Genomic DNA, 26,437 nt, shown 5'->3' on the forward strand with positions numbered 1-26,437 from the left:
CATAAATAAATGGAAATATAATTAGTTTCTTAGTTTTTGCGAACCATAGATACGGATGAGATTATCAAACAGTAATTCTTTTTGCTATAATTCGAAACCTGGATTATTGTATTTTTCTCTTTTCTTAGCTTCAATGTCTTCTGATAAAAAATGCCATGTTTCTTCCCACACATGTAGTGGCCTTGATGAACAACAATCTAGAAGCATCAGAGCAAAAAGATTCCGAAGTTGATCTCCAAAAAACCAGAAGCTTGCTTCAATAATACTGTCGATATAAGCTTGGTCGTCTTCTAAAATACCTCGAGCCCAACATGCTTTTTTGTATGTATCATACACAACGCCTCTGTATGTCCTGATATCTTCATCAGTTTTGGGACCTCTAACGATTCCAAGAAGGATTCTCATATAATATTCCGCTTCCATTCTATGTGGAACATAATTGATCCTTCCAATAGCAAATCCCCTCTGCCTTACTTTCCATTGTTTATTTTTACCATCCCAAGTAAAGTATTTAGGAATTTCTGCATAAGTAAGCGTTCTAGCAAATGCATTAACCTTATTCAGATTTAGGTAGGCCATGAACATAGAATCGACATTAGCTCTTCTGTCAAGTACATCTTTGATCTTCTCCTTCTCTTTATAAAAAACTGGTTGCTTTCCTGGTGGATGAAATGGAAGTTTCATGACTGCTATACTTCTATACTGTATTGGAAACTTGAAAAGCCTCCACGCTGCTTCAGAAGCTGAAACATATCTACAAAAAAAGAAAAAAAAAAATTTTGTAAAGAAAACAAATACAAAAGAAAGGCAATTAGGAGTCTGTGATTCGAACCTGCAATCAAAGTATTCCTTTATTTCATCCTTTTTTGTTTTCTCACCATCTGTAACATTGTTACTCCCAGCTTCAGTCTCATTCGTATCCGTAGTTTTCTTTTTAGGTTCTAGAACAACTGCAACACGATCTTGCCCTTTGTTAATATACTTAAATAAGTACTTTATTGAACCGGATTGGTTGCACCACTCAACATTGATGTGAGCACGATATCGCAATGATAGGATACGATTGTAAGGAACAACATATCTGTTATCACACTTCAGTGAACCTTTCTCAACAAAATTAGAAGATGCTCGCCTTCTATAGATTGGATATCCGTCTTTACAAACTGAAGTTTCTTCAACACTCTCTTTTGGGTAAAACTTAGAACACTTTCCATCCACCATACACGGAGAATTTATATTCGCCGCACCACAAGGTCCATGAATCATACAATCCTTAACAACGGTGTATAGTTCAGGATCTTCATCCTTATCTGGTATCTCAGCTGAGATTATTTTGTTAATGTCATCAGCTGTTGGCAATTTACAGCTTGGATCCATGAATAACAAAATATGAGCATGAGGAAGACCCCGCTTCTGGAATTCAACCGTGTACATAGCTGCATTTTATTAAAAAACATGAATTAGAAAATGTATGTGAAAGATTGCGCAGAAAAACGGGTTCAATCAATATTCTTACCAGCTATAGTCTTCCCTAGGAGATGGTCTTCCGTTAAATCTTTCATCAAANTGTCAAGTACATCTTTAATCTTCTCCTTCTCTTTATAAAAAACTGGTTGCTTCCCTGGTGGATGAAATGGAAGTTTCATGACTGCTATACTTCTATACTGTATTGGAAACTTGAAAAGCCTCCACGCTGCTTCAGAAGCTGAAACATATCTACAAAATAAAAAAATATAAATATTAGTAAAGAAAAAAAATACTAAAGAAAGGCAAATAGGAGTCTGTGATTCGAACCTGCAATCAAAGTATTCCTTTATTTCATCCTTTTTTGTTTTCTCACCATCTGCAACATTGTTACTCCCAGCTTCAGTCTCATTCGTATCTGTAGTTTTCTTTTTAGGTTCTAGAACAACTGCAACACGGTCTTGCCCTTTGTTAATATACTTAAATAAGTACTTTATTGAACCGGATTGGTTGCACCACTCAACATTGATGTGAGCACGATATCGCAATGATAGGATACGATTGTAAGGAACAACATATCTGTTATCACACTTCAGTGGACCTTTCTCAACAAAATTAGAAGATGCTCGCCTTCTATAGATTGGATATCCGTCTTTACAAACTGAAGTTTCTTCAACACTCTCTTTTGGGTAAAACTTAGAACACTTTCCATCCACCATACACGGAGAATTTATATTCGCCGCACCACAAGGTCCATGAATCATACAATCCTTAACAACGGTGTATAGTTCAGGATCTTCATCCTTATCTGGTATCTCAGCTGAGATTATTTTGTTAATGTCATCAGCTGTTGGCAATTTACAGCTTGGATCCATGAATAACAAAATATGAGCATGAGGAAGACCCCGCTTCTGGAATTCAACCGTGTACATAGCTGCATTTTATTAAAAAACATGAATTAGAAAATGTATGTGAAAGATTGCGCAGAAAAACGGGTTCAATCAATATTCTTACCAGCTATAGTCTTCCCTAGGAGATGGTCTTCCGTTAAATCTTTCATCAAAGAATCAAGTTTAATTTTGAAGATACGACACATAATGTCTGGTCTATCATCAGAATTAAGCTTCCGCTTTTTCAAATACCTTGTTACTTCTGGCCACTTAGGGTTACATGTAAATGTAATGAATAAGTCAGGAAAGCCGTACTGTTTACATGTAGCCATTGCATCATAATAACTATGCAACATATACCGAGGTCCACCAGTGAAAGAGGCTGGTATTCGAACTTCCTTTCCTTGCTCTTCCATGCTATTTGTTCCAGCCTCTGCTGCAGCTTGAATTGATGCATAGTTATCACAACAGATATTAGACTGATTATATTTGATATAGGACAACCTGTTTGATTCTAAAGTCGTGTATGCATCAACCAAAAATTGTTGGAAAAGGCGCTTAGACCGAAGTAGAGTCTGAGCCTCGTTTTCTCTTTCTTGGATTCTGAAAGCAAACCACTGCCGCATTGAAATAAACTTTTTTTCTTCATCTTTCTGATTACCGTTTAAACACTTCTCAATTCCAACTCTGAAACCATCTTCACCATATGGAAAAATAAGAGGATACTGTAGTGCCAAGTAAGCAACATGAACTTCACTTATTCTTTGTAATCTGCCAGAGCTTTTTTCTTGTACAATAATATCACGTCCGGGCATCTCAGGATGAAAATCACCTGGGATCAATGCAGCTACTTCTGATGATGTTGGCATAGAATAGGTTCTTCCATCTTTACCTACACGATCACTTACAATCCGCATGTGAAACTTCGCATTCTCATCAGCAACAAACTTATCTTTAGCTTGCCTAAATGACTCAACATAGGGATTAACTTCATCCAGCAGTCGAATAAGTTTTGCAATTAGTTCTTTTCGTATACTTTGTCTACCTTTAAGACTTCCGGACTGCTTCCCCTTGCTGTGCATAATAATAAAATAACGCACAATTAGTACAATTAAAAAAATACACAATTTAAATCAAGGTTGATCATGTAGAATACGATAATTCGTTAGATAGTATTTTTATTAACAATAAGCACAATACCTCAATATTGATGATCTATTCTCAATCTCATTATCTGTGTCAACGATATAGAGCTGGGAAAATTTAGCATAGTCACCATCTTCGGGCTTCAAACTACCAATTTTGTGAAAATTCTGGCCATGTAATTGAAATTGCTTAGGACCTTTACCCTTTTCAACTGAACGATCTACTTGACCACCAAGAGAAGTAAATGCAAAAAGCATATTATAAGTTCTGATATTCTCACGAAAATGCCTGCTAAGCGGATCATCCTTACTAAGCAATTCCCTTATAAGTTCAGGTGCTTCTTTGAGAAGTGGTAGTTTAACGGTTCCTTGTAAGCAACATAATGAAAATTTCGGCTTTCTTGACCTTCTGCGTTTGTTTATTCGCTCATCATACCACATCATTGCACCACAGTAAGAACACTTGAATGTTGGGTCACCATGGTCTACATACTTTTCATATGACACTGTATTTCCATTAAGAAGATACAACTATTAGAAGACTGCTACAGGAAATTATAAACATTTGATTTATGTAAACGACTAACCTTTGTCCACTTTTGCTCTTGAACATCGACCCCTTGCATTTAATTCCGTGATTCTACTAATTCCGGGAGATCGAACTTTAAAACCTTTATGACGCCTATTATATGTACCACAAATCTTCTCAAGAGTAATCCTATTCCTTGTGCCAATTGAATGATCACTATCAGTTTCTGAAAGATCTGAATCATTATCTTCTAGACTACTCACATCAAAGTGTTGTTCATTATCTGAGTGGTCATCTCCTGTAATATAATTGTAATTGATTTCACTTAAAAAAAGGACAATTGTCATTAAAAAAAAAACATACAATTTATTCAACAATACCTCCTGTACACGAAAGATCATCATTTTGATGAGAATAGACTTCCAGATTAGGAACCGATGTTATTTTTTCCTTTCTTGCCCCTTGGACATATTGTTGTAATGGTGAATCTGAAAGGAATTCAATATATTTAGAATGTACTATTTTATTATTCAGTTAATTATTCTCAATCAAAATAATAAGCTAAACCTGAAAAATTTGTGTCTCTTAATGCAGTATGACTTGTCGCTGGAAGGTGTGGCTTCTGTCTTCTACTACTATCTGGTATGTTTGTAATATCTTGTAAAATCTTACGTGAGCATTTCTTTAGCTTTCGCTCAAGAATCTTCCTTGTAGTTTTTTTGGTACGAACAGTTTCTGTGAGTATAAATGCAGCTTCATAAAATTTTAACTATATATCTTATAAATAAACATAGGAACTGTTATTAAGTAAAAACACATACCTTGTGAAATAGCACTTTCAAGAGACACAATTTGTTCAGTTATAGTTGCTTTTGTTGGTTTTGGGTTAATATGAGCTGTGCACAATAGAAATACAAAACGTTATAGGAAAGGTTCTTTGTAGTGGGGTTTTTTAAGAAACTGTCAATACGCCTCCTTGATTACCTTTTAAAGATTTATTCCTCAAGTTGTCGACAAAATTGCTAGTTCCTAGTCTAGAATATGATTGTCTTATATTCACTGCAGACAGGGGGGAGTTTTCTTGTTCGTCGATCATTCTAACTGCACATATTAGAACAATAGATTTACTTAGTAATTCACAGGTAAAAATATTTGAAATGGATAGATATGGGATTAAAGGGAGTTTTCTACAAATAGGGTTCTAATTTTTTTTGGATTTTACATTTCTGAGATTGCTTTCGTATGGATGATATGAATTCATGACTTCCAGGAGATGAGTACGATTGGTTTACTATGACGGGTGTGAGATTTTCACAATGTTCGATTACAGCTGGTACCGACCCTGCGAATGTATGTTGTAAATTTTATTTCTTTTAACAATGTAAACATATGTATTTTTTTTCAAAATAGAATACGACTAACCTGCCGAATACATTTTAGGTAGTCCTCTTTCAAGCTGTGTAGTGGCAGGAGTATGTTGGAAGCAAATGTCTTCATCTACAATGGTAACTCCTTGACTCAAACTTTCTAGTATTGGAACATGTGTAAAACCATTGTTTTCATCTAATCCCGGGAAAGCTTCTGCAGGATAATATTACACGACAAAGTAAATTGTGTGAAAGAATAATTGCTTTACAGATAAGTTTGGTAAGTTACTACCTGCATATCTGGGAATAATACTACTTCTGGTTGGATCAATGGATTCATCTATAATAATAGGCGTCAAGTTTGTTATGTCACTGAAAATCCGCCCAAAAACGCCTTTTACATTCACCAGATTTTGATTATTTGATTTCTCGGTTTGAGCTGAATTCGAACATATTCTTTTAGTCGGTTGTTTTTCTTGATCAACTATTTGTTCAAACAACCCTCTCTTGCTCTTCATTACTTTTTTTGTATAGCAAAATGTGTTTACAATAATTTACTGATATTTTTTTAAGAAAAACTCAAATGAAGAGTTGGTACCATTGCTTGTAAAAAGATTACTTGTATATGAATTTGAGATTTTGTAAGGTTCTGGTACCGATATTTTATCCGGTAATTTTGCTAATGTTTTAATGTGGTAAATCTTTTAGATTTTAAATTACCTTTTACATTTATATGTGTGAGTTAACAATTTCGGTCCTCCTTGGGTGCAGGTACTATAAATTCTACATGAATTATGACCGTAATCTTCGCCAAGATAAAAGGTATGTAAACAAACTCCTAAATTAAAGGACTAACTATTTAATTTCAATAATAATAGTTGAAAGCTTTCGGTCCAAATAGAAAATATACTAAAATATAATTGAAAACGTTAAACATCAATTACATAAATAAAGATTCTAAAAGGGATACTTCAAATTAATTTAAAAGTTTTGCTCAACAACCTCCATAAAGACTTCATCTTCTTCTGAGTCTTCAAGTCCACTATAATGAGGAAATAAGAATGGTTAGCAGTCAAAATTTATATGTTTACGATATATGATGATTAAATGACTAAACAAACAAACCTGTAATTTTTCCTGTCGATTTCTGCGAATTCTTTGTCAAAGAAGCATCTTGAAGAGCCAGAATCAGACATTAAGCAATTTTGAGCTACGATTGTAATATTTTAGAAAATATTAATTGTAAATACTTGGAGAAATTTATAAGTTACAAACACTTTAATTTAGGTAAGATACATGAAAAAAAAACTAACCTTGGAATGTAGCGTATCGCCAGAAACGTAGAACACAAAGGATTGACCCATTAACATAATTGATATCAGATACCCTTCTAGACCAGTTCTTTACAAAGTCATCACACGTTTTTCCTATTGCAACACATTTCATAATCCTCCCACTAACAGAGTTTTAAGAACAGATGTATACTTTGCCTGGTTAGGATATCACGGATTATACAAAACATAGAAGAATCTTTAAAATGTTTTGTAAATTACCTGGCATCTTTTAGTTTGAAAATGACCATATTTGCTTCAGATTCACATCCACTATCTTTGTCCATATAATGTATCTTTGCAATCGGAGTTACATCCATGAGAACTCCACATGCATCTAGATAAAAACATGAATAAAACTTTTCAGTAATAAGTAAATATATCAAAGGGATAAAACCTAATAATCGGCAACATACCAACAACCCGTTTCTTATCAGCTTCTGTTGCATTCGCAATCTGTGTTGCTGAAGTAAAATCAAAGAACTGACTTGTCGATTTTGGACCAACAGGATCCATTGTTGTTTTAGGAATAAAAATGAGATGAAAAGGGTGAACTGAGTATGGATTCGACTTTGGAATCACATCAACCTTGAAGAAGTTCAAAAGGTACCATTCACCTTCTTTGAGCCATCTCTTAAATTTCTCTTTATACTTGATCGGAGGTATAGAAGCATCAATTCTAGATCCCTGGGATAAAATAAAAATAGAAAGAAACTTTAATCAATTTACAAACAATGGAATTACAAAAACTGTGAGAGAAGGTTTATAGAAGATCACGGACAATAAAAAAACAAAACAAAAGATAGCATACCTTCTCATCTGCGAGAATCATTTCAACAGAATTCTCTTTTCCTTTCCAAATACTCAGAATCTTGACAAAAATAGTCCACTTTGTCTTCCTTGATGAATCTAAAGTAATATCTTCAAAAAAGGACCGATGAGACATGGTGAATTTTTTTCTGAAACTTTTGATATTCGAAACTTTTCGCTTTCCTGTGGTTTTAAGTTTTTTTCTCAAAACTTAACACTGACTGTCTATTTATATAGAGATTGAGTGAAAAGTTTCTCAAAGTCATTTACTACTTCTAATAAATAACGACTGCCTCTTCTAAATTATATAGAGATATAAAACCTAGCAATTTTAATTTTATCTCTTCTTTCAATTTTGGTTTAAACTGATTTTGATTGACAGATTGATAGCTGTAACTTTTTAAGTAACCAAGATGGTTGCTATTGGTTTACTTATATCAATTATCAACAAACCTACTTTTTACTATTTGGTCTTCAGCTTTTCGTGTAATTTCAAATATACAATAATTATATATATATATATATATATATTTATAATTAGATTTCTGAGTTATTAAAGTTGTTTAAAAATTAAAATAAATCTCGAAAATAAAGAAATCATCCTTTCTTATTATTGAGAAAACAGAAATAAAATATTCTGACCAGTTTCATCACACTGGATCAATTCTTCGAAAAATGAAACTCCAAAAACTTGCAAACAACTTGAAAATCCTTAACATTTAAAAAAAAACGCAACCCTTATTCTTTTTTTCTTTAACGAAGTAGTCGAGAAATTTTCCATTGCTCACGGCTTCTTTTTCTTTTCCTCATTCACCATCTCTGCCTTCGTCAGCTTCTCCTGCTTAATCTGGACCACCTTGATGTTGTCAAGACACAGCTTCTTTGTAGTAGAGGAACTATCATTAGGGAAGTCTTTATCAGGACTTGAACGCTTTGACGATGGAGTCATGAAGTCAGAGACTTCCTGACCGCTGGTCAAGCACAAGCTAGCCTATCACAAAAAAATAGTCTCAAATTTTAGGGTTTGTGAATATCAGCTATACACATTTTGTTAATTTCATTGAGTTGTAAAATGAAACCTGATATCCGGTGCTATCATCGGGAGGATTATCCCCACCGTGTGAATCATCATTAAGATCATCATCCGGTACACCATCATTAACCAGCACCCTTGACACCTTGTAGATATCCAACTCATTCCACAAATTTTCACTTTCAACACTCACAAGAAATTGGAATGTTTTTCCGACCAAATTCTTGATATCATCTGGCAAGTTGTCAGGATCTTCCATCTATAATTATTAAAAAGTAGTATTTTAGATAGTATACTTTGTAAAACTCGGTTATTAAGTCGAGTATATGGTAATTATATCAAATACCTCATAAAATGGACCATCAATGAGTGAGTTTGCTGAGCAGCCTACAATCTCTATGGCCATGCTATCAAAGAGCATCAACTTCAACTCACCAGAATTATCCATAACGTTAACATGTAGTTTGTACCTAAGACCATAACGTTCAAAGATGAGTATGGAGATTATACACCTATAATTGTGTATAATTTGATAAAATATTTTCAATGTGTATACCTTGCGAGAACATTAGTAACATGTACTCGACACCCATCACACCAGAACTAGGGTTTCTTTGCAGTTGAGACAGAACCATTGGTGATTGTGTTGATAGGTGTAACCTTCTTGTTACACCTTTTGCACGAAATATAGTACCAAGCCCAATCACAATCTATGGCATAAATAGTACATATCAATTTGACCTTTCCTTCCTACACATATGTATATATTCGAATTAGGAAAACACTGATATAATTTGAAAGAAAAAAATTATAATTTTAATATTTTTAACACACTGATACATCTCCCTTGGCATTACCTCAGTCATATCCAAGATAGCTTGTATGTTCCTCCTTGGGAAGTTCTGGTAGACCTCGCCTACATTTGCTAACTGCAGATTATTCCTTGGTCTCCTCTCAATTAAGGTAATAGCAAGCCCATCATTTGGCAACCTAACATTTATATGTTGAGTAGGGCTGGAAAAACCCAATATACACTAAGCATAACATGGTTTTAAATATATGTAGTTAAACTTACTTATTCTGCCACTCTAGGATGTCTGCATAGTCGGGATTAATTACCACCACAGATGCATTGAAAGCATTGGAGATACTCCTCTTCTCTATAAGAGTTAAACACATTGAAAATTTTATAGGTCCCAAGTGGTTAGTACTTACAACATTGCGGTTTTTTAAGCAAAACAATACTAATCTATGATAAGGTTGAATGATTAAGACTTACCATTGTAAGTCTTGATTTTCGCAAATCTCACCAGACAAATAACACGTGCTTGAGCATCAGGATCACAAGCACTATGCACTTGCTCAGCAAATGTACCCCACAAAGTGCATGGTAGTCTATCATCACTAATAAAACAACGCACAATTAAAATATGTTATGAATGTTAAGATAACAAATGTTTTCAGGCATTTCGTATTTAGAATAAAATGCTACCTCTCATCACGAAGCTCAAAACTGATCTTCTTAGTGGGTCTGTTGTTGACATCGATGGTTTCGATCTCCCCAACATTCACAATTTGACCAACAATATCTGATGAATGATGTTATTGAATTAGCAAATTTATTAGGTTTCTTTAAACATTCGAAATGGTAAAATTAAAATAACTCACCAATAAGATGGTTTTCATTCAGGTTGCCGGACAGGACAGAAACAAATGGGGACAGAGTTAAATACGGATCATCAGACACAGAGTCCATCCTATTGACAATGGTTTGAGTGATGAAAGACATCTTGTAACGATGGGCAGTAGGCTTGAATTGACGAGTGGCGATACTCAAACCAAAGTTCTCGACAGTTCTCCATTGACCGGTCACGACCTTGTTTTCAAAACGACTGATCAAATCCTTCTTGACAGAAGCGTGAATCTTCGTCCCCTGGTAAAAGAAGTTATTAGGTACATTGTAGTTGCATTACAAATATTAGAATTAGAGGTCAATGATGGGAGACATAAGTATTTATACTTACTTGGACATCTGAGAGCACCATATCGAAAGTTTCACCAAACCTTGTTGAGTAGGTCTTCCATGAATGAAGAACCCTTACTTGGACCTTCCAAGAAGTCTTGTAAGGCTTAACGTCTCGAAGGTAAACGTAAGCTGCAGCCACTGATAGTTGCTTACTGAATTTTGCTTGAGAAATGATTTTTGCTTGATGAGTTTTGAATGTGTTTGATGTTGTATTATTTATAGTGGTTGAGTGTTCTAGGGTATCGTATAGGTTTTGCTTTGATAATTGCGTGATTTTTGGTTATGATTAGGATTATATTATGTATCTGATAGAATTTGCTTTCAATGTTGATTGATACTCAGGGCCAAAAAGATTATGCAGAGAGATTTGAGGGCGGGATTGATTGAGAAGATTTTGTGTGAGTAGTTACCAAAAAAATTCAAAGGAATATTCTTCAGGTTTATTGTCGAGCCCGACAATATTGGGCTAATGGACAATTTTAAAAACTTCTTTGTATTGCTAATATGGCCGATTTAGTATGAAATTGGCCCAAACAAAGGATGAAACCAGGTCCTTTTAAAAAACACGCGGACCTTAGCTGTTTGGGTCGGGTAATTTTTTTAAAAATGATTTCGGACACATTTGCCCTGTTTAATTTATCGATTCCTACTCCTTTTAAATGTATTCAGTGGCAATTGCTGTAAATACTTGTAGGATTTCAGGCATTTTCAAAAATGTACTCCTCTTTTAATTATAAGAAGATAGTATTATCTTTCTTGGTCGATAATTTCGTTTAAAATAATTGAAATGATCAAGAGTTGACTCTTTTTTTAAGTTATTAATTTTTATGAAAGAATTTCTGATAGCAACCACAAAACTTAAAATTATGTCTCCAAATATAGTTACAAAAATTTTGAATATAAAAATCTAAAATGGATAACAGTTACCAATATGGAATCCACATGCATATCGTAGTTCACTATCAAATTCAAATACATAATCTCTGAAGACTCGGTAATTAAAAAGGATATAATTCTCTTAAGATCCTCTTTGTTAGGTTGGCAAAAAAAAACTGATATTCAAAGTTGAGTGAAGTGTTATCGGATAAACAAATCTCCTCTAGACATCTTATCTGCAGTCTCCTCAAAATCTAACGGTTAAGACAATGGATCTTATCCCTCAGCAACCCAGTTTCCACAATCCCTCATCCGACCAAGATCTCCCTAATCACGGGTTTGTTAGCTTTTTTTCTCTCTCTTAAACTCTAAGAAACGATGATAGCTTGTGTTTGCCATTATTGTATCACTACTGGTTACTTGTGTTGAGTTCAAGTTCTTGGTTGCTTGTGTTGTGTAACATGTTAATTAATTTGTGCGCTGGGCCTTTTTCTTGCGATCCAAGTTAGTGGAAATTTGCACATAACCTTTTAAGAGTCTAACGAATAATCTTTTTTGTTGTTAATGCAGAACTTCCAGTTGCTAGGAGAAATTCACTTCACAGGTTCTTGGCGAAGAGAATACATAGGTATGCACAAAAAAAATTTATAATGCCCTAATTTCTCAACTTTTGTGGTTTTTAATAATTTTGGTAACTAATCTAATTTGATTTTAAGGTGTGGAGGACGAGTACCATATCATAATAACTCCGGTAGTCACTTGGGAACCGTGTCTCAGTCACGGCTTGAAAGCAAGTGGTGGTTGGGGTTGGCACCTGCGGCATCTCAGCTACCTCAATAGTAATATTTTCTTTCTTTTATGAAAACGAGATTATATGTGTCTTATGGTCCGATCAACTCTTCTCGCGGATCTGAGACCTTAAAACAAAATAAATTTTGGTAGCAATTCATTTCTTAGATCTTGTTTGAATTAGTCAGATTTGGGCCAGAGAAAACCATGATTTTTCCTTGGTTTTTCTTAGACGCAAATCGGTAATGAGTTTAGATAGTATCCTTGTTTGTTTTTTAGTTTTTTTTGGTTGAGACTTGTTAGAAACAGGATACCATTTCCGTTTTATAAGACGACCACCATGAGTTGATGATTTGTTTTGGTTACAAAATTGTATCCATAATAATTTAATTGTACTTTTGGGTTCTTTTGATTTTGATTTCGGTTTGAAACTTATCGGTTAATTAGCTCTGTCCTGATTTATGATTATTTTATTTGAGATTATTAAGTATCATCTTCATATCTCAGTAAATATATATTTTTCAAAGATATCTCTCAGTAATTACTATTTTGTCCTATAATCATGCTTAGAGTTTTATAAGTTAGGATAATGTTGACTCCTGCTGTAGCAAAACAACATATTTGTAAGTTGTGAGATTGACGGCTTGGGTTCCTTAAGCTCCAAACTCAATTCTGAGAAAGAAACATGCATGTTAATTTACCTAATTTCACATAACTTCCCAAATTTTTTTGGTTAAGGATTAAATCAGAACAAATATGTGAATCAAATAAAACTGTTAACCTGAGCGAGAGACGAGAAAAGCAGAGAGATCATATACGAAAATTATCACGAATAAATTATTTAGATAATAAAAAGAATTAATACTCTGTCTATATGACATTTTATGTGCCGAATCACGAGTAGGTGACAACAAGTGGCAAATCACGTAAAGTAGTGACTATATCAGAATTATGGGATAATAATTAATAACGGATTTAAGAAGTCCGCGTGATTATGTTTTTTTTTTTCTTACACTCATTTGCAGACGCATTTTTTTCTATTTGAGGATTTAGTGTCTAACGGTAGTTTTCTAATTTATATCACATGCAGCTAGCTACGATGACTTCTATGAATATATACACATCTCAAAATTTCATATTCCCAATAAATATTAACCATCAAAAGTCAAAACTGTATAGTTTAAACACAAGCAAAAGAAAACCATAAAAGACTAACATATTAATGGACCCAAAAGCTTGAGTATTGGGTAGGAGACTCGATTCGGATACGAACAAAGACATATTAAAAATTGATGCATGCAAGTCAATTTTAGTGAAAGGACCACAAAGAAATTAGGTTTTGTCTTCTTCTTCTTCTTCTTCTTCTTCCTGTTTATATAATAACCAATAATAAATTAAGACTTTTGTGGTAGGCCCTTACCACTCAGCAATGATGTCCCTCTTTTGGGCTTATTCTCAGTGCTGGCTTCTTCCGTATGGGTCAATTTTATTTTTTACTATTTATTTTCTTTTAGTATTTCGTATCTTTCACAAGTTGATTGATATGAATAAAACCACACAAAAACCAACACGGCAACAACCATTTTTATGCTTTTCTTTTTTATATACACAAATTATACATCAGAGTTATGCTTAAACTTTATTACGTATACTATTCGAATTTTTTAATACATTTTTCACCGTTCCATTTTGTTGTTGCTAATATTCGCTTCAATTATTTGATATGATGCTTGGATTGGAGCAGTTTATTTTATATTCACCTTTCAAAACATCCATTTTAAAAAGAACCGGACACAAGGAAAAGGAAAAACCATATTTTAGAAAACTTCAAAATTATTTTTATATATGTTAATTATCACAAAAATACAGAAAACAAAACAAGAACCAAAAAAAATAAAAATAAGAGCATTATTCCATTTCTCGCCATGCTTAACGATCAAGAATTAGCTCTCTCTACATTTCATTTTTCCCCCTCATCAAAATTTCTCCAAATTCTTTCGTTCCACCATATATATGATATATATATATATATATATATATATATATATATATATAATATAGACATACATGTCATATATATATGCTAATTTATTTCTCTTGCCAATTATTTTATGCCTAATTATTTTATTTACCCCCGATCCCCCCCATATATATATATAAGTAAAAAACTCAGTAGAATTGAACTCCGACTAAGTCACTAGGACTCCGGTGGTGAAAATTTGGCCGGCGGTGTAAGGAGAGGTTGAGAAGTTTGATCTACATCTCTCTTTTCTTTCATCATTTGCTATATGACTCGATCGGCACTCTGTGCTGCAAAACGCTTTTTCTCCTCTGCATAAACAAAAACAAAAGGATTAGACAATCAATAATATGAAAAATAGTGAATACTTATATATGCTCCCAAAATATACCTGTAAATAAATATGTCTTGACCATGAAGTTTCTTCCTGCACAAGTAACATGAATTGAGGAATCCCAAACCCTGAAACTCCGGCGAGTTCTCTGGAGATTCCATACCGACATCGACCACGAAAAGTCTTTCACGACGATCTTCCTTGATCTTACTCGAGAAACACTCAAACCCATCTTTGTCATAAACCCTTGTACTACAAGATCCACTTGGCCCATGGTGACATGTCACCAACGTGTAATCCTCCTCGTCCATTATGAACATTTCCTCGTCTTCTCCGTCCGTGCTTCCTCCATGGTTCATGAACTGGACTGGATCAGAGCGGCCGGATTGGTTCGGTTCCGATCTACAAACGCTCGTGATTAGACGAGTGTTTGAGTTCTCGAGGGCGGCTACAATCCCTAGACCAACGGAGCCACCAAGATTGTCATCGTAGAATCTCTTTGAGCTGTTTCTTTGAGATATCTGAGGGAGAATCTTGAAATCGAGTGGGCTTCTAGGGCTCGTCATCAAGACGTCAAAGAAAGGAGCAGCCGCTGACCGGTTGACACCGACGAGGAGCTCCGATATCTTTCCGATCATTGGATGGGTTCTTTTGGTAAGCATGATCTTGGAGAGAGAAGGGTATGATCAGATTAAACCAAAAAGAACAAAAACAAAAAGAAGAAGCATAAGAGGAGAGAAGGGAGAAGCTTGGTGGTGTTTGTGAAACCTCCACAAATAAGAGATGGGGGAGAGATGTGTTATTTATGGTGGAGTTGGTGGGAGGGTTGAGAAACTTTACACTAGCTTTTATTTATTGCAATATTTACAATAAATCACGTGAACTGTTCTTATTTCGCGAATCAAACCCTTAGGACATCTCCAAGAGATACTCTATCCCCTCAAATTTGAAGTTTTATGTACTCCAAGAGATACTTTAATACTTCATAATTTGAAGTTTTGAACAGTGACACTCTATATTTGAAGTATCACTGTTCAAAACCCCAAATTTGAAGTTTCATCTTTTCTTTTTGCATTTCAATCCCTAGATTTGTGTATCTCATAAATAATCACAAAAATTATATTTTTAATCATTTTAATCCTAAAAAATTATGTTTTTTTATCATTTTAGTCCTAAAATTTTATCACTTCAAAGTATTTCACATATATCCTTATAAATTTAATTGTTACATATATTTAATAAAAATTAAAATATTAAAATTTCATAAAAATTACATATATTACAACAAATATTACACAACAAAATATGATACTAAACATAATTAATACAAAATAAAGTAATACAATGAAATAAAATTACATGAACACATAAATATGACACAAATTAAAATACTAGAACAATACTAATAATCACCTAAATTTGATATTTTATAAATTAATATTGTGTGTAACATTTTAATGTATGTTTTAGAGTTATTTATAAAAGTTTTATGATTTTAAAGTAACTATGAATAATATAAGGACTATAGTGCAAAATACTTATTTTAAAAACTTCATATATGAAGTATACTCTTGGAGGAAAGAAGTCTCATACTTCATTTTTGAAGTTTCCATACTTCATTTTTGAAGTTTCTCTTGGAGATGCCCTTACTGTTTATCTTCAAAACAAAACTACCATCTACTATCTAATGACGTAACAAGCCACAAAGCGTGTGAAGCTAATTAGAATCGAAATCTTTTGGATTTTTTTTTTTTTTAAATGGAACGTCTATAAAGTTTGAGCAAATTGAATAGCTCACCAGGTTATTACTATCATAGAAAAACCCATAAGAGATATATTAACAGAGGATAGAAAACTTATAAATCTTGTCTTATATTCTATTTAAATTTAATATGTTATATATAAGTACATGAGTAAGTCATCAATTATCGTTCTGAAGATAGTCAAAATACTAAGGCTATATCAAAACGTTGACGCAAACATAATGTGGAACTTCTTGATACAAATAATAATAGTGTGGGTGACACGGTGTTAAACTGTAAGTACATTATATTATTCTAGTTTAAAATAAATGGGCACTTAATATATTTTTAGTCATGACTCATGAGGCAAGAAAATATATAGCTCTCTTCACACTACATCATCATAATTAATTTATAAGCTTATGTTTACTTCTAAGATGAAATGACATATAAATAAGGGTCCCTCCTACAACTTATCCCACAATTAAACGCTAAGAGAGAGGATAGCTTTTGGTTTCGAAATTCTTACAACGCTATAACATTAGTTTCAATTGCATGCAATCACAATCATATCCAGCCACAAACACAAAAATATATTAACGTTTTGTGAGCAGTAATGTCTAAACCAAACGCAACCCATCTGTATGTGCCCAAACTTGTACATAACAGCAACACATGCATGTTTTCTTTATTATATATTCAATAAAACAAATTTCAGTGGAGTGTTATATGTATAAGCTTATTAATTGACATAAACCCTAAACAGTGCATAGATATAATAATGATTTAATTGATTGGGAAGATTTATTTCTGTAAGAAAAATTATAAAAAATACTGACATAAATAATGTAAGAGAGAGAGATATTAAACCAAAAAATAAACGAATATGAAGATGAGGTGCCAATGAAAGAGTGGTCCACACAGAGACAACCAATCTACCTTTAAAAAAATAGAAACCAAAAACACAAAACGTCGAGATCGATCGACAATGTCGCAAATGGATCCCACAGGGCTCTAAATTAAAGAGGATTCGTTTAGCACTTTCATGAGATGTGGGAACGTGTCATTCATCAACAGCTTCATTGTGTACCCCTCCACTATTATTTGCTGACTCAGTTCTCTGTTTTACTTTGCCACAGTGAGTTTTTATTTTTCCTTTTTTTCATATGCATGGTCCCATTCCCCTACTTAAAGATCCCCCTCTATATGTGTATTTTCTAGCAGAATAAATAAAACAAATATGTATAAATCAGTTGTTTTACAAACACATATTTTATCAGAAATCATGATCACGGATCTTAGAATTTTTTTAAAATGCAATTTCTTTGCAAAAAAAAAAGTAAGGTTTGTTTTTGTTTTTACATCAAGCAATGGATCTAACCGAAAAAAGAACTTCTTCAACTTCAACTATCATCTGGATTTATTTCAATCTCTCTCAATTATATATATTTTATGCATTTAAAACCTTCAAAAGATAAAACAATCCTCCGTCAACAAAAACGTCAAAATCATAAGCGACGTCCATCAACAACAGCGTTTGTTTGATGGGAAAGAAACATGTGTTTGAGCTTCACGTAAAAATGACTCACAATTCAATTTTTTTTTTTTAAATGACTCACACTTTTAGTTTCTTGAGTGTTTAGGAAAATACTATAATCTTCACAAAACAGTATTTTGAAAATCATCTAGTCTAAAAACCATGCACTATAATATTAGAACTTTTCAATTTTAAATTCTCCTTCGGAGTCCAAAATTTGGATTCTAAACCAATTCTCCCCCCTGTATATCAATATCAAACTATTTTCCAATATATAGTTTACGGATTTCCTTTTCGTAACTTTCTGCTTCCTTTTTTTTAATCATCAAGAATCCTTATGAATTAAAAAAAAAAAGAATCCTTATGACTTATGAGACTGTTCTATTTTCTCAAAATTAGTTAGTTTCAATATGATAGAGATTATAAGTGATAGGCTTGCATTTAAGAGGAATTGTGAAAATAATACTTTTTCTTTCTCTTTTCAAAGTAACTCTCATCACCATGTGTTATATAACTTATATAGTTATCAGTGTGAATGAGTTACATTTTATTTTCAAAGTAACTCTCATCACCATGAAGTATATAACTTATATGTGAATGAGTTACTCTCACTTTCTCATATGTAGACATTTTTATCAGAAAACATTATATGTAACTTCTTGCTAACTCTGTTTGTCTTATGCCTCGTTTTGGGGTTAACTAACGTGATCTATACATAGTTTCCAAACATTATTTGTCCAAACTGTTTATCCAAAAAAAAATTCTTAGTTTTCTCATCCCTAATCGTTCGTTAAACATTATCTAAAAGTTTTTAACCTAGTCAATCCCCTTTTCCAAATGAATAAAAACCTAGTCAATTAGTGAAAAAGAAGAAGAAGATAACTAAGAAATTCTACAAATCCTGAAAACCTATAATTAGATAATTTTGTTTAAAGTTTTTTTTTTTTTAATTCCTACAACCTAGTCAATGCTAAAGAAGGCAATTAATTAAGATATTGGATTAACTCATTAATAATTTTCACCGTTCCATTCAAGTAAATTATACATAGAAATCTAGTTCACAAAAAAAAAAACACATCAGCTCTATCGGAATTTTTCGCATAAATATTCAATGCAAACCCTTGAATTCTTTTTTTTTTTTTTTTAGNAATGCAAAACCTTAAATTCTTTTTTTTTTAGTTCAGAAAACCAAATATTAGTTTTTAATATCAAAAACTAATACCAACGGCTTTATCCAAAACGAAGTACCGAAAATGATGTCTGAGATTTGAATAAGTAATAAAATTGAAATGATAGTTTTAAATTTGTTAAAGAAACGTTTATCTAGTCAGTCCTAAAAATCGATTTAATTGAGATATTAAGCAAACTAATCTAAAAAATAGTAGGTTATTGTTCCATCAAAACTACTATAAATACAGTTCACCCAAAACCCTTCGAAAGCACATCTTCTCTCGTAGAAACCCAACAGTAAGCTATGAAAATGAAAACCTTCACTTGTCTCTTATCATTGTTCTTCATCCTCATCACTTCATTCCCTTTGGCTAACTCGACCATTGTCTCTCACGATGAACGAGCTATCACCATTAATGGATAACGCCGGATCCTAATTTCAGGCTCCATTCATTATCCACGAAGCACTGCTGATGTAACTATACTTTCACTTACATAAATTTTTCATATGTTTCTTCATTCACAAGTAATAGATATAATCATTTCTAATGTTTCGTGGCTTTTGGTTGCAGATGTGGCCTGATCTGATCAACAAAGCCAAAGACGGTGGCCTAGACGCAATAGAGACGTACGTTTTTTGGAACGTACATGAACCAAAACAAAGGCAATACGATTTCTCGGGGAATCTAGATATTGTTCGATTCATCAAAACCATCCAAAGCGCGGGTCTCTACTCTGTTCTTCGCATTGGACCTTACGTTTGCGCAGAATGGAATTATGGAGGCTTTCCGGTGTGGCTGCACAATATGCCCAACATGGAATTTAGAACGGTTAACCCTAGTTTCATGGTATAACCCAAACTTTAGTCAGATAATTCTTATGTATTTCGGATTTTTTATTTTTATTTTTTCTAATGTTTTCGTGAATATCTTTTTATGCAGAATGAAATGCAAAACTTTACTACAAAGATAGTAGAGATGATGAAGGCCGAGAAGCTCTTTGCGTCACAAGGTGGTCCAATCATTCTAGCTCAGGTATGCATTTTTAATTTTCTAAAGGTGATGTTATGGCCGAGTTTAATGGTCCTTTAGCAAACGGACTGGCCCATTGGACTCAGCATCAGACTTTAAATTGATATAATATTTCCATAACGTTTTTGATGCCCATATGTTCTTTAAAATTTCCTATAAACCAGTTATATATCTTTAACTTGTTTGATAATGTAGATTGAGAACGAGTATGGGAACGTGATCTCATCGTATGGATCAGAGGGTAAGGCCTATATTGACTGGTGTGCCAATATGGCTAACTCTCTAGACATCGGTGTTCCATGGCTTATGTGCCAACAACCTAACGCTCCTAAGCCTATGATCGAGACGTGCAATGGATTCTACTGTGACCAGTACGAACCAACCAACCCGAGCAGCCCAAAGATGTGGACAGAGAATTGGACCGGATGGTTCAAAAATTGGGGAGGCAAACATCCTTATAGAACCGCTGAGGATCTTGCTTTTTCAGTTGCTAGATTCTTCCAAACCGGAGGAACTTTCCAGAACTATTACATGGTCAGATTCAGCTCCTTTGTATACATTATTATGAGTAACCAGTCTCTTTTAACTTTTTATTTATTGATTTTTTTAATGTGATATTTGACAGTACCATGGTGGTACTAACTTTGGAAGAGTCGCTGGAGGTCCATACATCACCACTTCATATGATTACCATGCTCCCCTTGATGAATACGGTATAAACAACTTCACATTTTTCTTATATATACACAAATCGCTTCAAAAATGTCGGGAAATACGGTTTTGACTTATTTATATATAAATTTTCAGGTAACTTGAACCAGCCTAAATGGGGTCACTTGAAACAACTCCACACAGTGCTAAAATCCATGGAAAAACCACTGACTTATGGCAATATTTCAAGAATCGATCTTGGCAACTCCATCAAGGTTAGACCCGGTTCTGTTTCCTTATATTTTACATAGTTGACGCTACCATTAGTTAACATGTTTGTTTATATCTCTTTAAAGGCGACGATTTACACAACAAAGGAAGGATCCAGCTGTTTCATTGGTAATGTGAACGCAACTGCGGATGCTTTAGTCAACTTCAAAGGGAAAGACTACCACGTACCGGCTTGGTCCGTGAGTGTTCTTCCCGACTGCGATAAAGAGGCTTACAACACTGCAAAAGTGAACACTCAAACATCAATCATGACCGACGACTCTAGTAAGCCACAGATGCTGCAATGGACGTGGAGACCGGAGTCCGCTCAGAAGAGTATTCTTAAAGGCAGCGGAGATCTCATTTCCAAAGGTCTTGTAGACCAAAAAGACGTTACAAATGATGCTAGTGACTATCTTTGGTACATGACTAGGTATATCTCTATATACCTAGACCAACAATATCTTGTAATGATTGACTTGTTCTAATTTCTAAGTGATTTGTGTACTATCTATGGTTTTAATATGGGATTTTTATTAGGGTTCATCTCGATAAGAAAGATCCACTCTGGAGCCGAAACATGACGCTAAGGGTTCACAGCAATGCCCATGTTCTTCATGCTTACGTCAATGGAAAATACGTCGGTCACCAATTCGTAAAGGACGGGAAATTCGATTACAGATTTGAGAGGAAGATCAATCCCGTTCACGGGACTAATCAAATTTCACTTCTCAGTGTTTCGTTGGACTACAGGTAACATGTGAAGCCATAGCTTTTTGATGATAATTTTTGTCCAAAATATCTTGTGACAACTGAAATTGTGGTCGTCTCTTATGTTTTAGAATTATGGACCTTTCTTTCCGAGTAGTCCAACTGGAATCGATGGTCCTGTGTCCTTGGTCGGATACAAAGGAGAGGAAACTATCGAGAAGGATCTATCAAAACATCAATGGGACTACAAGATTGGTATGAATGGATATAATAACAAACTTTTCAGCACGAAATCCGTTGGTCACCTCAAATGGGCAAACCAAAAGCTTGCTACTGGTCGGATGTTGACATGGTACAAGGTCAGTATTAGTTAAAACTTTCTATGAAAAATTCATTTGATTCTGCAAAATGAACGGTTTCTTACAATGAATTGTTACATCTCCAGGCACATTTCAAGGCTCCTCGTGGTAAAAATCCAGTGATTGTGGACTTTAATGGTCTCGGGAAAGGTGAGGCTTGGATCAACGGTCAGAGCATTGGACGTTACTGGCCGAGCTTTAACTCTAGTGACGATGGTTGCAAAGATGAATGCGACTACCGTGGGGAGTATGGTAGCGACAAATGCGCTTTTATGTGCGGCAAACCAACTCAAAGATGGTAACAACGGTTCCTTTATTATTTTCATCAAAAGTTTTGACTTATTATAAGTTTATAACCAATAACATTTCATTAATTACTATGATATGACCAAACTCTTGTAGGTACCATGTTCCACGATCGTTCTTGAACGCGAGCGGACACAACACAATCACTCTATTCGAAGAAATGGGTGGTAACCCGTCCAAGGTGAACTTCAAGACAGTCGTGGTCGGAACGGTTTGTGCCAGGGCTCATGAACACAACAAAGTGGAGTTGTCCTGCCATGACAGGCCAATCTCAGCCGTTAAATTCGCGAGCTTTGGAAATCCGGTGGGGCATTGTGGGTCATTCGCGGTTGGCACGTGCCAAGGAAACAAGGATGCAGTGAAGACCGTGGCTGAAAAGTGTGTTGGGAAAGGCAACTGCACTATCGATGTGTCTACCGACACGTTTGGCTCTACTTTGGACTGTGGAGATTCACCTAAAAAATTGGCCGTGGAATTGGAGTGCTAGATTTAGATCTTAGCTCTAGCTAGCTAGCTAGTGATTTGCAATAATTTTTCTTAAAAATAATTTTAGATCAATCCGTTAAATAATGTCGTACTTGTTTTTAATCTATCAGGTTTTTTTAGATGGATTTAGGATTGTGGAAATAAATATTATGATCTGAATAAAAATTTCTTTTAAATAAATATTTTCCCTTCAGATGTTTATTTCTATTACCTTTTTTAAATAAACAACGACATACAATACATATGCTTCACATGATTCGCCTATCACATTTTCTAACACTAACATTGACCACATTGTATATTTCGCTATATCTGTACACAAATTGTATTAGACTATTACCATCAAAATTGTATATAATTCTTTTACCAGTGTAATTTTTTCTTCTTTGTATCCTAAGCATATAGAACTCATTTGCATTCTAAGTTTTTTTTGTCTATTTCTACATGTTGCCCTTATTTAAAATTCATTCTAAAGATTTTTTGAAAAAAATAATTAATATTGATGTTAATGAGTTAGGTGATAACAAATGAGGTATTTATTTGATCAATGATACTCTTAGCTAGGCCTGCGAATTCGGGTAATTCGGTTCGGTTCGGGTCGGGTAAATCGGTAATCGGCTATTTACATAATTTTGAAGTTGTACCGAAACTAACCGAAATTAAATACGGTTCGGTTCGGTTCGGATATCAGTTTATTCGGTTATGAGGTTAAAAACCCGAAAATAACCGATTTTTTAAAAACAATAATAATTTCGATTTTGTTTGGGTTTTAATACCAACATTTTAGTTTAAAAAGGCCCAACAAAAAAGGCCCGTCAATACAAACCCATAAAATAAAACAATTAGGGTTTTCTTCTTTCTCTGAAAAGATGGCATGCAGCGGCGGCGATTTACTCCGGCTCCGATAGTAGACGGCGGCGGTTCTCTCAGACTCCGGTTGCTTACAACGGCAGTTCACTCCTGAGTCTGAGCTGTTGCAGCGACGAAGGCGGAAGAAGAAGAAACCATCATGGGCTATTGCAGCGACGAGGTGAAGAGAAGAAGATCAAAGAAGAAGTAGATCGAAGATGAAGGAGAAGAAGATCAAAGAAGAAGTAGATCGAAGATGAAGAAGAAGAAGAAGAAGAAGAAGAATAACAGAAGAATGGTGAATCGAATGAAAGAAGATTCGATGTTTGGTGGTGAGTCTTCGTGTTCTTTGGTGGGAGAGGCTGCGAGTGAAACAAAAAGAAAATTAGGGTTATTAGGTTTAGAAAGAATTTATAGTAGTGTCCTTAATTTTCGGTTATCGGTTAACCGTTCAGATAACCCGACCGAACCGACCCGAATGACATAACCGAATTCTCTGCACAACTTGTGCCGATTGAACCGAACGAAGCAACACTAACCGAACCGATTTGTCTAAATCTCGGTTCGGTTCGGTTCGGATAAATCGGTTCGGTTATAATTCCCAGGGCGACTCTTAGCTAAAGGCAAATATTCTCATAATTCAAAAGATGTTGTTTTTGGTCTATTAATAATTCTCGAAAATGATTTTACTAATCTAGAAAATTCAGAAAGTGTGTGGCAAGAGGATTAGGTAAAAGACCCGACCCGAACCCGGTTTAAGAGACTAAAAAACCCACCCGGTAGAGCGTTCTAGAACACTAGATGCAATAAAAAGGGTAGAGTCATGTGAGTTTTTTAGTCTATCTCTTCTCTCTACTGCAATTTTTAGGGTTTTTATCCTCCGAAAGTCTCAACCTTTTTTATTCTTCTTATCCTCTCAACAAACAAGGTATCATCACTCTCTTCTCCTTTACTTACCCACTCTTCCTCTTCACTCTCTATTAGGATTATAGAAACGATAATTGAATTCAAAGGTTCGAACTTTAAGCGGATAAAGTAATTGGTTTTGCTCTGTAGTGGTTGGGTTTTGCGGAAATGTTTTGTGAATCTGGGAGTAATGTTCATTTTCTGTTTTCTATGTCTCAATTCCTACTAATTTAGTGTTTCTGTGTGTTTGGTGGATGGTATTGCAGAAATGGCGGCTACACAACTTACAGCATCACCAGTGACTGTGTCAGCTAGGAGCTTAGCCTCGCTGGAAGGTCTAAGAGCTTCAAGTGTCAAGTTTTCTTCTTTGAAACCAGGAACCCTTAGGCAGAACCAGTTCCGTCGTTTTGTTGTCAGAGCTGCTTCTGTTGTTGCTCCTAAGGTACTTGCTCTCGCTGCTTTGTGTCGATTCTTATTGTTGCTTCGTAAGTTGGGGCTGTTTGTATGTGGAACTCGTCTAAAATTTAGATTGATGTTTGTACGTTTAACCAATTCATTTTGATTGTTTTGGCCATTCGTCTTGTGTGTTACACATTCATATCTGCTGATGTAGTAAGAAACTGAACTTTAGATGCTTTTAGCTCTTCTTTTGCAAGTTTGGTTTGTATCTTAATGGTGCCTTGTGGGACATTTGGATATGTTTCTTGTTGTTTGGTCTTGATTATTAATTTCTCTGTTTCGTTCTGGTTATTTCAGTATACTACAATAAAGCCATTGGGAGATCGATTGTTGGTGAAGATCAAGGAGGCAGAGGAGAAGTCTCTAGGAGGTATCTTACTACCATCCACTGCTCAAACAAAACCTCAAGGAGGTGAAGTCGTTGCTGTGGGTGAAGGAAGAACTATTGGGAAAAACAAAATTGATATCACTGTCCCTGTAAGCCTCACTACCCTTCAAGCCTTATTTTTTTTTGGTTTGCTTTGTTGTTTGCTGATAAACTTATCTGAAATGCCTTCTTCTTTCTCCTGATGCAGACTGGAGCACAAATTATTTACTCCAAATATGCAGGAACTGAGGTCGAATTCAATGATGTGAAGCATCTCATTCTCAAGGAAGATGATATTGTTGGCATTCTTGAGACAGATGACATCAAAGATCTTAAACCTTTGAATGACCGAGTCTTTATCAAGGTTTGTCTCAAGTGCTTATCTTCACCATCTTAATATTGTTTCTGCACGCAAGAACAGTGATAACTTCTGTTTTGAACTTTATGAGTTTAGGTTGCTGAGGCAGAGGAGAAAACAGCTGGAGGGTTGTTGTTAACCGAGACCACCAAAGAGAAGCCTTCTATTGGCACGGTAAGTGCACATGTTCTATTATCTCGAATCTGAAACTTCCTTAGTAGATTGATGTATTTCTTAGTTCACACTCGAGTTACAACAATACATTCTCCTCTTCATTTTTGTGGCAGGTGATAGCAGTTGGACCGGGTTCCCTAGATGAGGAAGGTAGCGTTACCCCACTACCAATATCGACCGGAAGCACAGTTCTTTACTCCAAGTATGCTGGTAACGACTTCAAGGGCAAAGATGGTTCCAACTACATTGCCCTCAGAGCTTCAGATGTGATGGCTATACTTTCTTAGTTATGTTATGTCTTTGTAACATGCAACTTGTATCCCAATTGTGGAAATTTTTTTCGTAAACGGCATGAGCATAATTTGGAATAAAGACTTGAGTTGGAAAAGATGATTGTGATTTTATTGCTGATCTCTTGTTTTCCCTTCTTCAACCGTTGACTCCCTT

The 26,437-nt window shown here is 34.6% G+C and overlaps 4 protein-coding genes, 1 long non-coding RNA gene and 1 pseudogene across 6 annotated transcripts; 3 read left to right on the forward strand and 3 right to left on the reverse strand.

Annotated features, from left to right (window-relative positions):
• On the reverse strand, window positions 6,377–7,672 carry LOC109131169. Its single transcript, XM_019241845.1, has 6 exons — window positions 7,538–7,672; window positions 7,143–7,413; window positions 6,949–7,063; window positions 6,709–6,851; window positions 6,521–6,605; window positions 6,377–6,437 (listed from the first exon to the last, which is right to left on the reverse strand). The coding sequence occupies exons 1-6, from the start codon at window positions 7,670–7,672 to the stop codon at window positions 6,377–6,379; spliced, it is 810 nt and encodes a 269-aa protein (XP_019097390.1).
• On the reverse strand, window positions 8,321–10,614 carry LOC109131170 (replication protein A 70 kDa DNA-binding subunit B-like). The gene is made up of 10 exons (XM_019241846.1): window positions 10,594–10,614; window positions 10,238–10,502; window positions 10,062–10,158; window positions 9,849–9,973; window positions 9,645–9,729; window positions 9,427–9,583; window positions 9,230–9,279; window positions 8,916–9,039; window positions 8,616–8,828; window positions 8,321–8,527 (listed from the first exon to the last, which is right to left on the reverse strand). Exons 1-10 carry the CDS (start codon window positions 10,612–10,614, stop codon window positions 8,321–8,323), a joined length of 1,344 nt encoding a protein of 447 aa, XP_019097391.1.
• On the forward strand, window positions 11,639–12,590 carry LOC104770450. Its single transcript, XR_764555.1, has 3 exons — window positions 11,639–11,808; window positions 12,042–12,099; window positions 12,188–12,590. It is a non-coding gene; the product is annotated as an uncharacterized LOC104770450 (long non-coding RNA).
• LOC104770451 lies at window positions 14,152–15,418 on the reverse strand. Its single transcript, XM_010494879.2, has 2 exons — window positions 14,672–15,418; window positions 14,152–14,591 (listed from the first exon to the last, which is right to left on the reverse strand). The coding sequence occupies exons 1-2, from the start codon at window positions 15,274–15,276 to the stop codon at window positions 14,450–14,452; spliced, it is 747 nt and encodes a 248-aa protein (XP_010493181.1). The 5' UTR covers window positions 15,277–15,418; the 3' UTR covers window positions 14,152–14,449.
• LOC104770452 lies at window positions 19,361–23,002 on the forward strand (annotated as a pseudogene).
• Window positions 24,545–26,403, forward strand: LOC104770453 (20 kDa chaperonin, chloroplastic). Of its 2 annotated transcripts, none has more exons than XM_010494880.2 (6): window positions 24,545–24,654; window positions 24,899–25,074; window positions 25,389–25,568; window positions 25,667–25,822; window positions 25,913–25,990; window positions 26,104–26,403. In XM_010494880.2, exons 2-6 carry the CDS (start codon window positions 24,901–24,903, stop codon window positions 26,275–26,277), a joined length of 762 nt encoding a protein of 253 aa, XP_010493182.1. In that variant the 5' UTR covers window positions 24,545–24,654; window positions 24,899–24,900; the 3' UTR covers window positions 26,278–26,403. The 2 variants fall into 2 exon arrangements, with proteins under 2 accessions (XP_010493182.1, XP_010493183.1); XM_010494881.2 differs by having other exon boundaries at window positions 24,612–24,739.

The sequence above is a fragment of the Camelina sativa genome, chromosome 20 (genome assembly GCF_000633955.1).
Source record: "Camelina sativa cultivar DH55 chromosome 20, Cs, whole genome shotgun sequence".
NCBI classification, from domain to species: domain Eukaryota; kingdom Viridiplantae; phylum Streptophyta; class Magnoliopsida; order Brassicales; family Brassicaceae; genus Camelina; species Camelina sativa.

Coding starts and splice junctions, on each gene's coding strand:
- LOC109131169 (XM_019241845.1), bottom strand. CDS start 7,672: ATGTCTCATCGGTCCTTTTTTGAAGATATTACTTTAGATTCATCAAGG. Junction 6,852..6,948: donor TTCAAACTAAAAGATGCCAG/GTAATTTACAAA, acceptor AAACTCTGTTAG/TGGGAGGATTATGAAATGTG. Junction 6,438..6,520: donor ATCGACAGGAAAAATTACAG/GTTTGTTTGTTT, acceptor TCCTCATTATAG/TGGACTTGAAGACTCAGAAG.
- LOC109131170 (XM_019241846.1), bottom strand. CDS start 10,614: ATGGTGCTCTCAGATGTCCAA. Junction 10,503..10,593: donor TGGTGCTCTCAGATGTCCAA/GTAAGTATAAAT, acceptor TTCTTTTACCAG/GGGACGAAGATTCACGCTTC. Junction 9,040..9,229: donor GCAAAAGGTGTAACAAGAAG/GTTACACCTATC, acceptor TTATGGTCTTAG/GTACAAACTACATGTTAACG.
- LOC104770451 (XM_010494879.2), bottom strand. CDS start 15,276: ATGCTTACCAAAAGAACCCATCCAATGATCGGAAAGATATCGGAGCTC. Junction 14,592..14,671: donor CAAGACATATTTATTTACAG/GTATATTTTGGG, acceptor TTGTTTATGCAG/AGGAGAAAAAGCGTTTTGCA.
- LOC104770453 (XM_010494880.2), top strand. CDS start 24,901: ATGGCGGCTACACAACTTACAGCATCACCAGTGACTGTGTCAGCTAGG. Junction 25,569..25,666: donor AAATTGATATCACTGTCCCT/GTAAGCCTCACT, acceptor CTCCTGATGCAG/ACTGGAGCACAAATTATTTA. Junction 25,823..25,912: donor ATGACCGAGTCTTTATCAAG/GTTTGTCTCAAG, acceptor TTATGAGTTTAG/GTTGCTGAGGCAGAGGAGAA.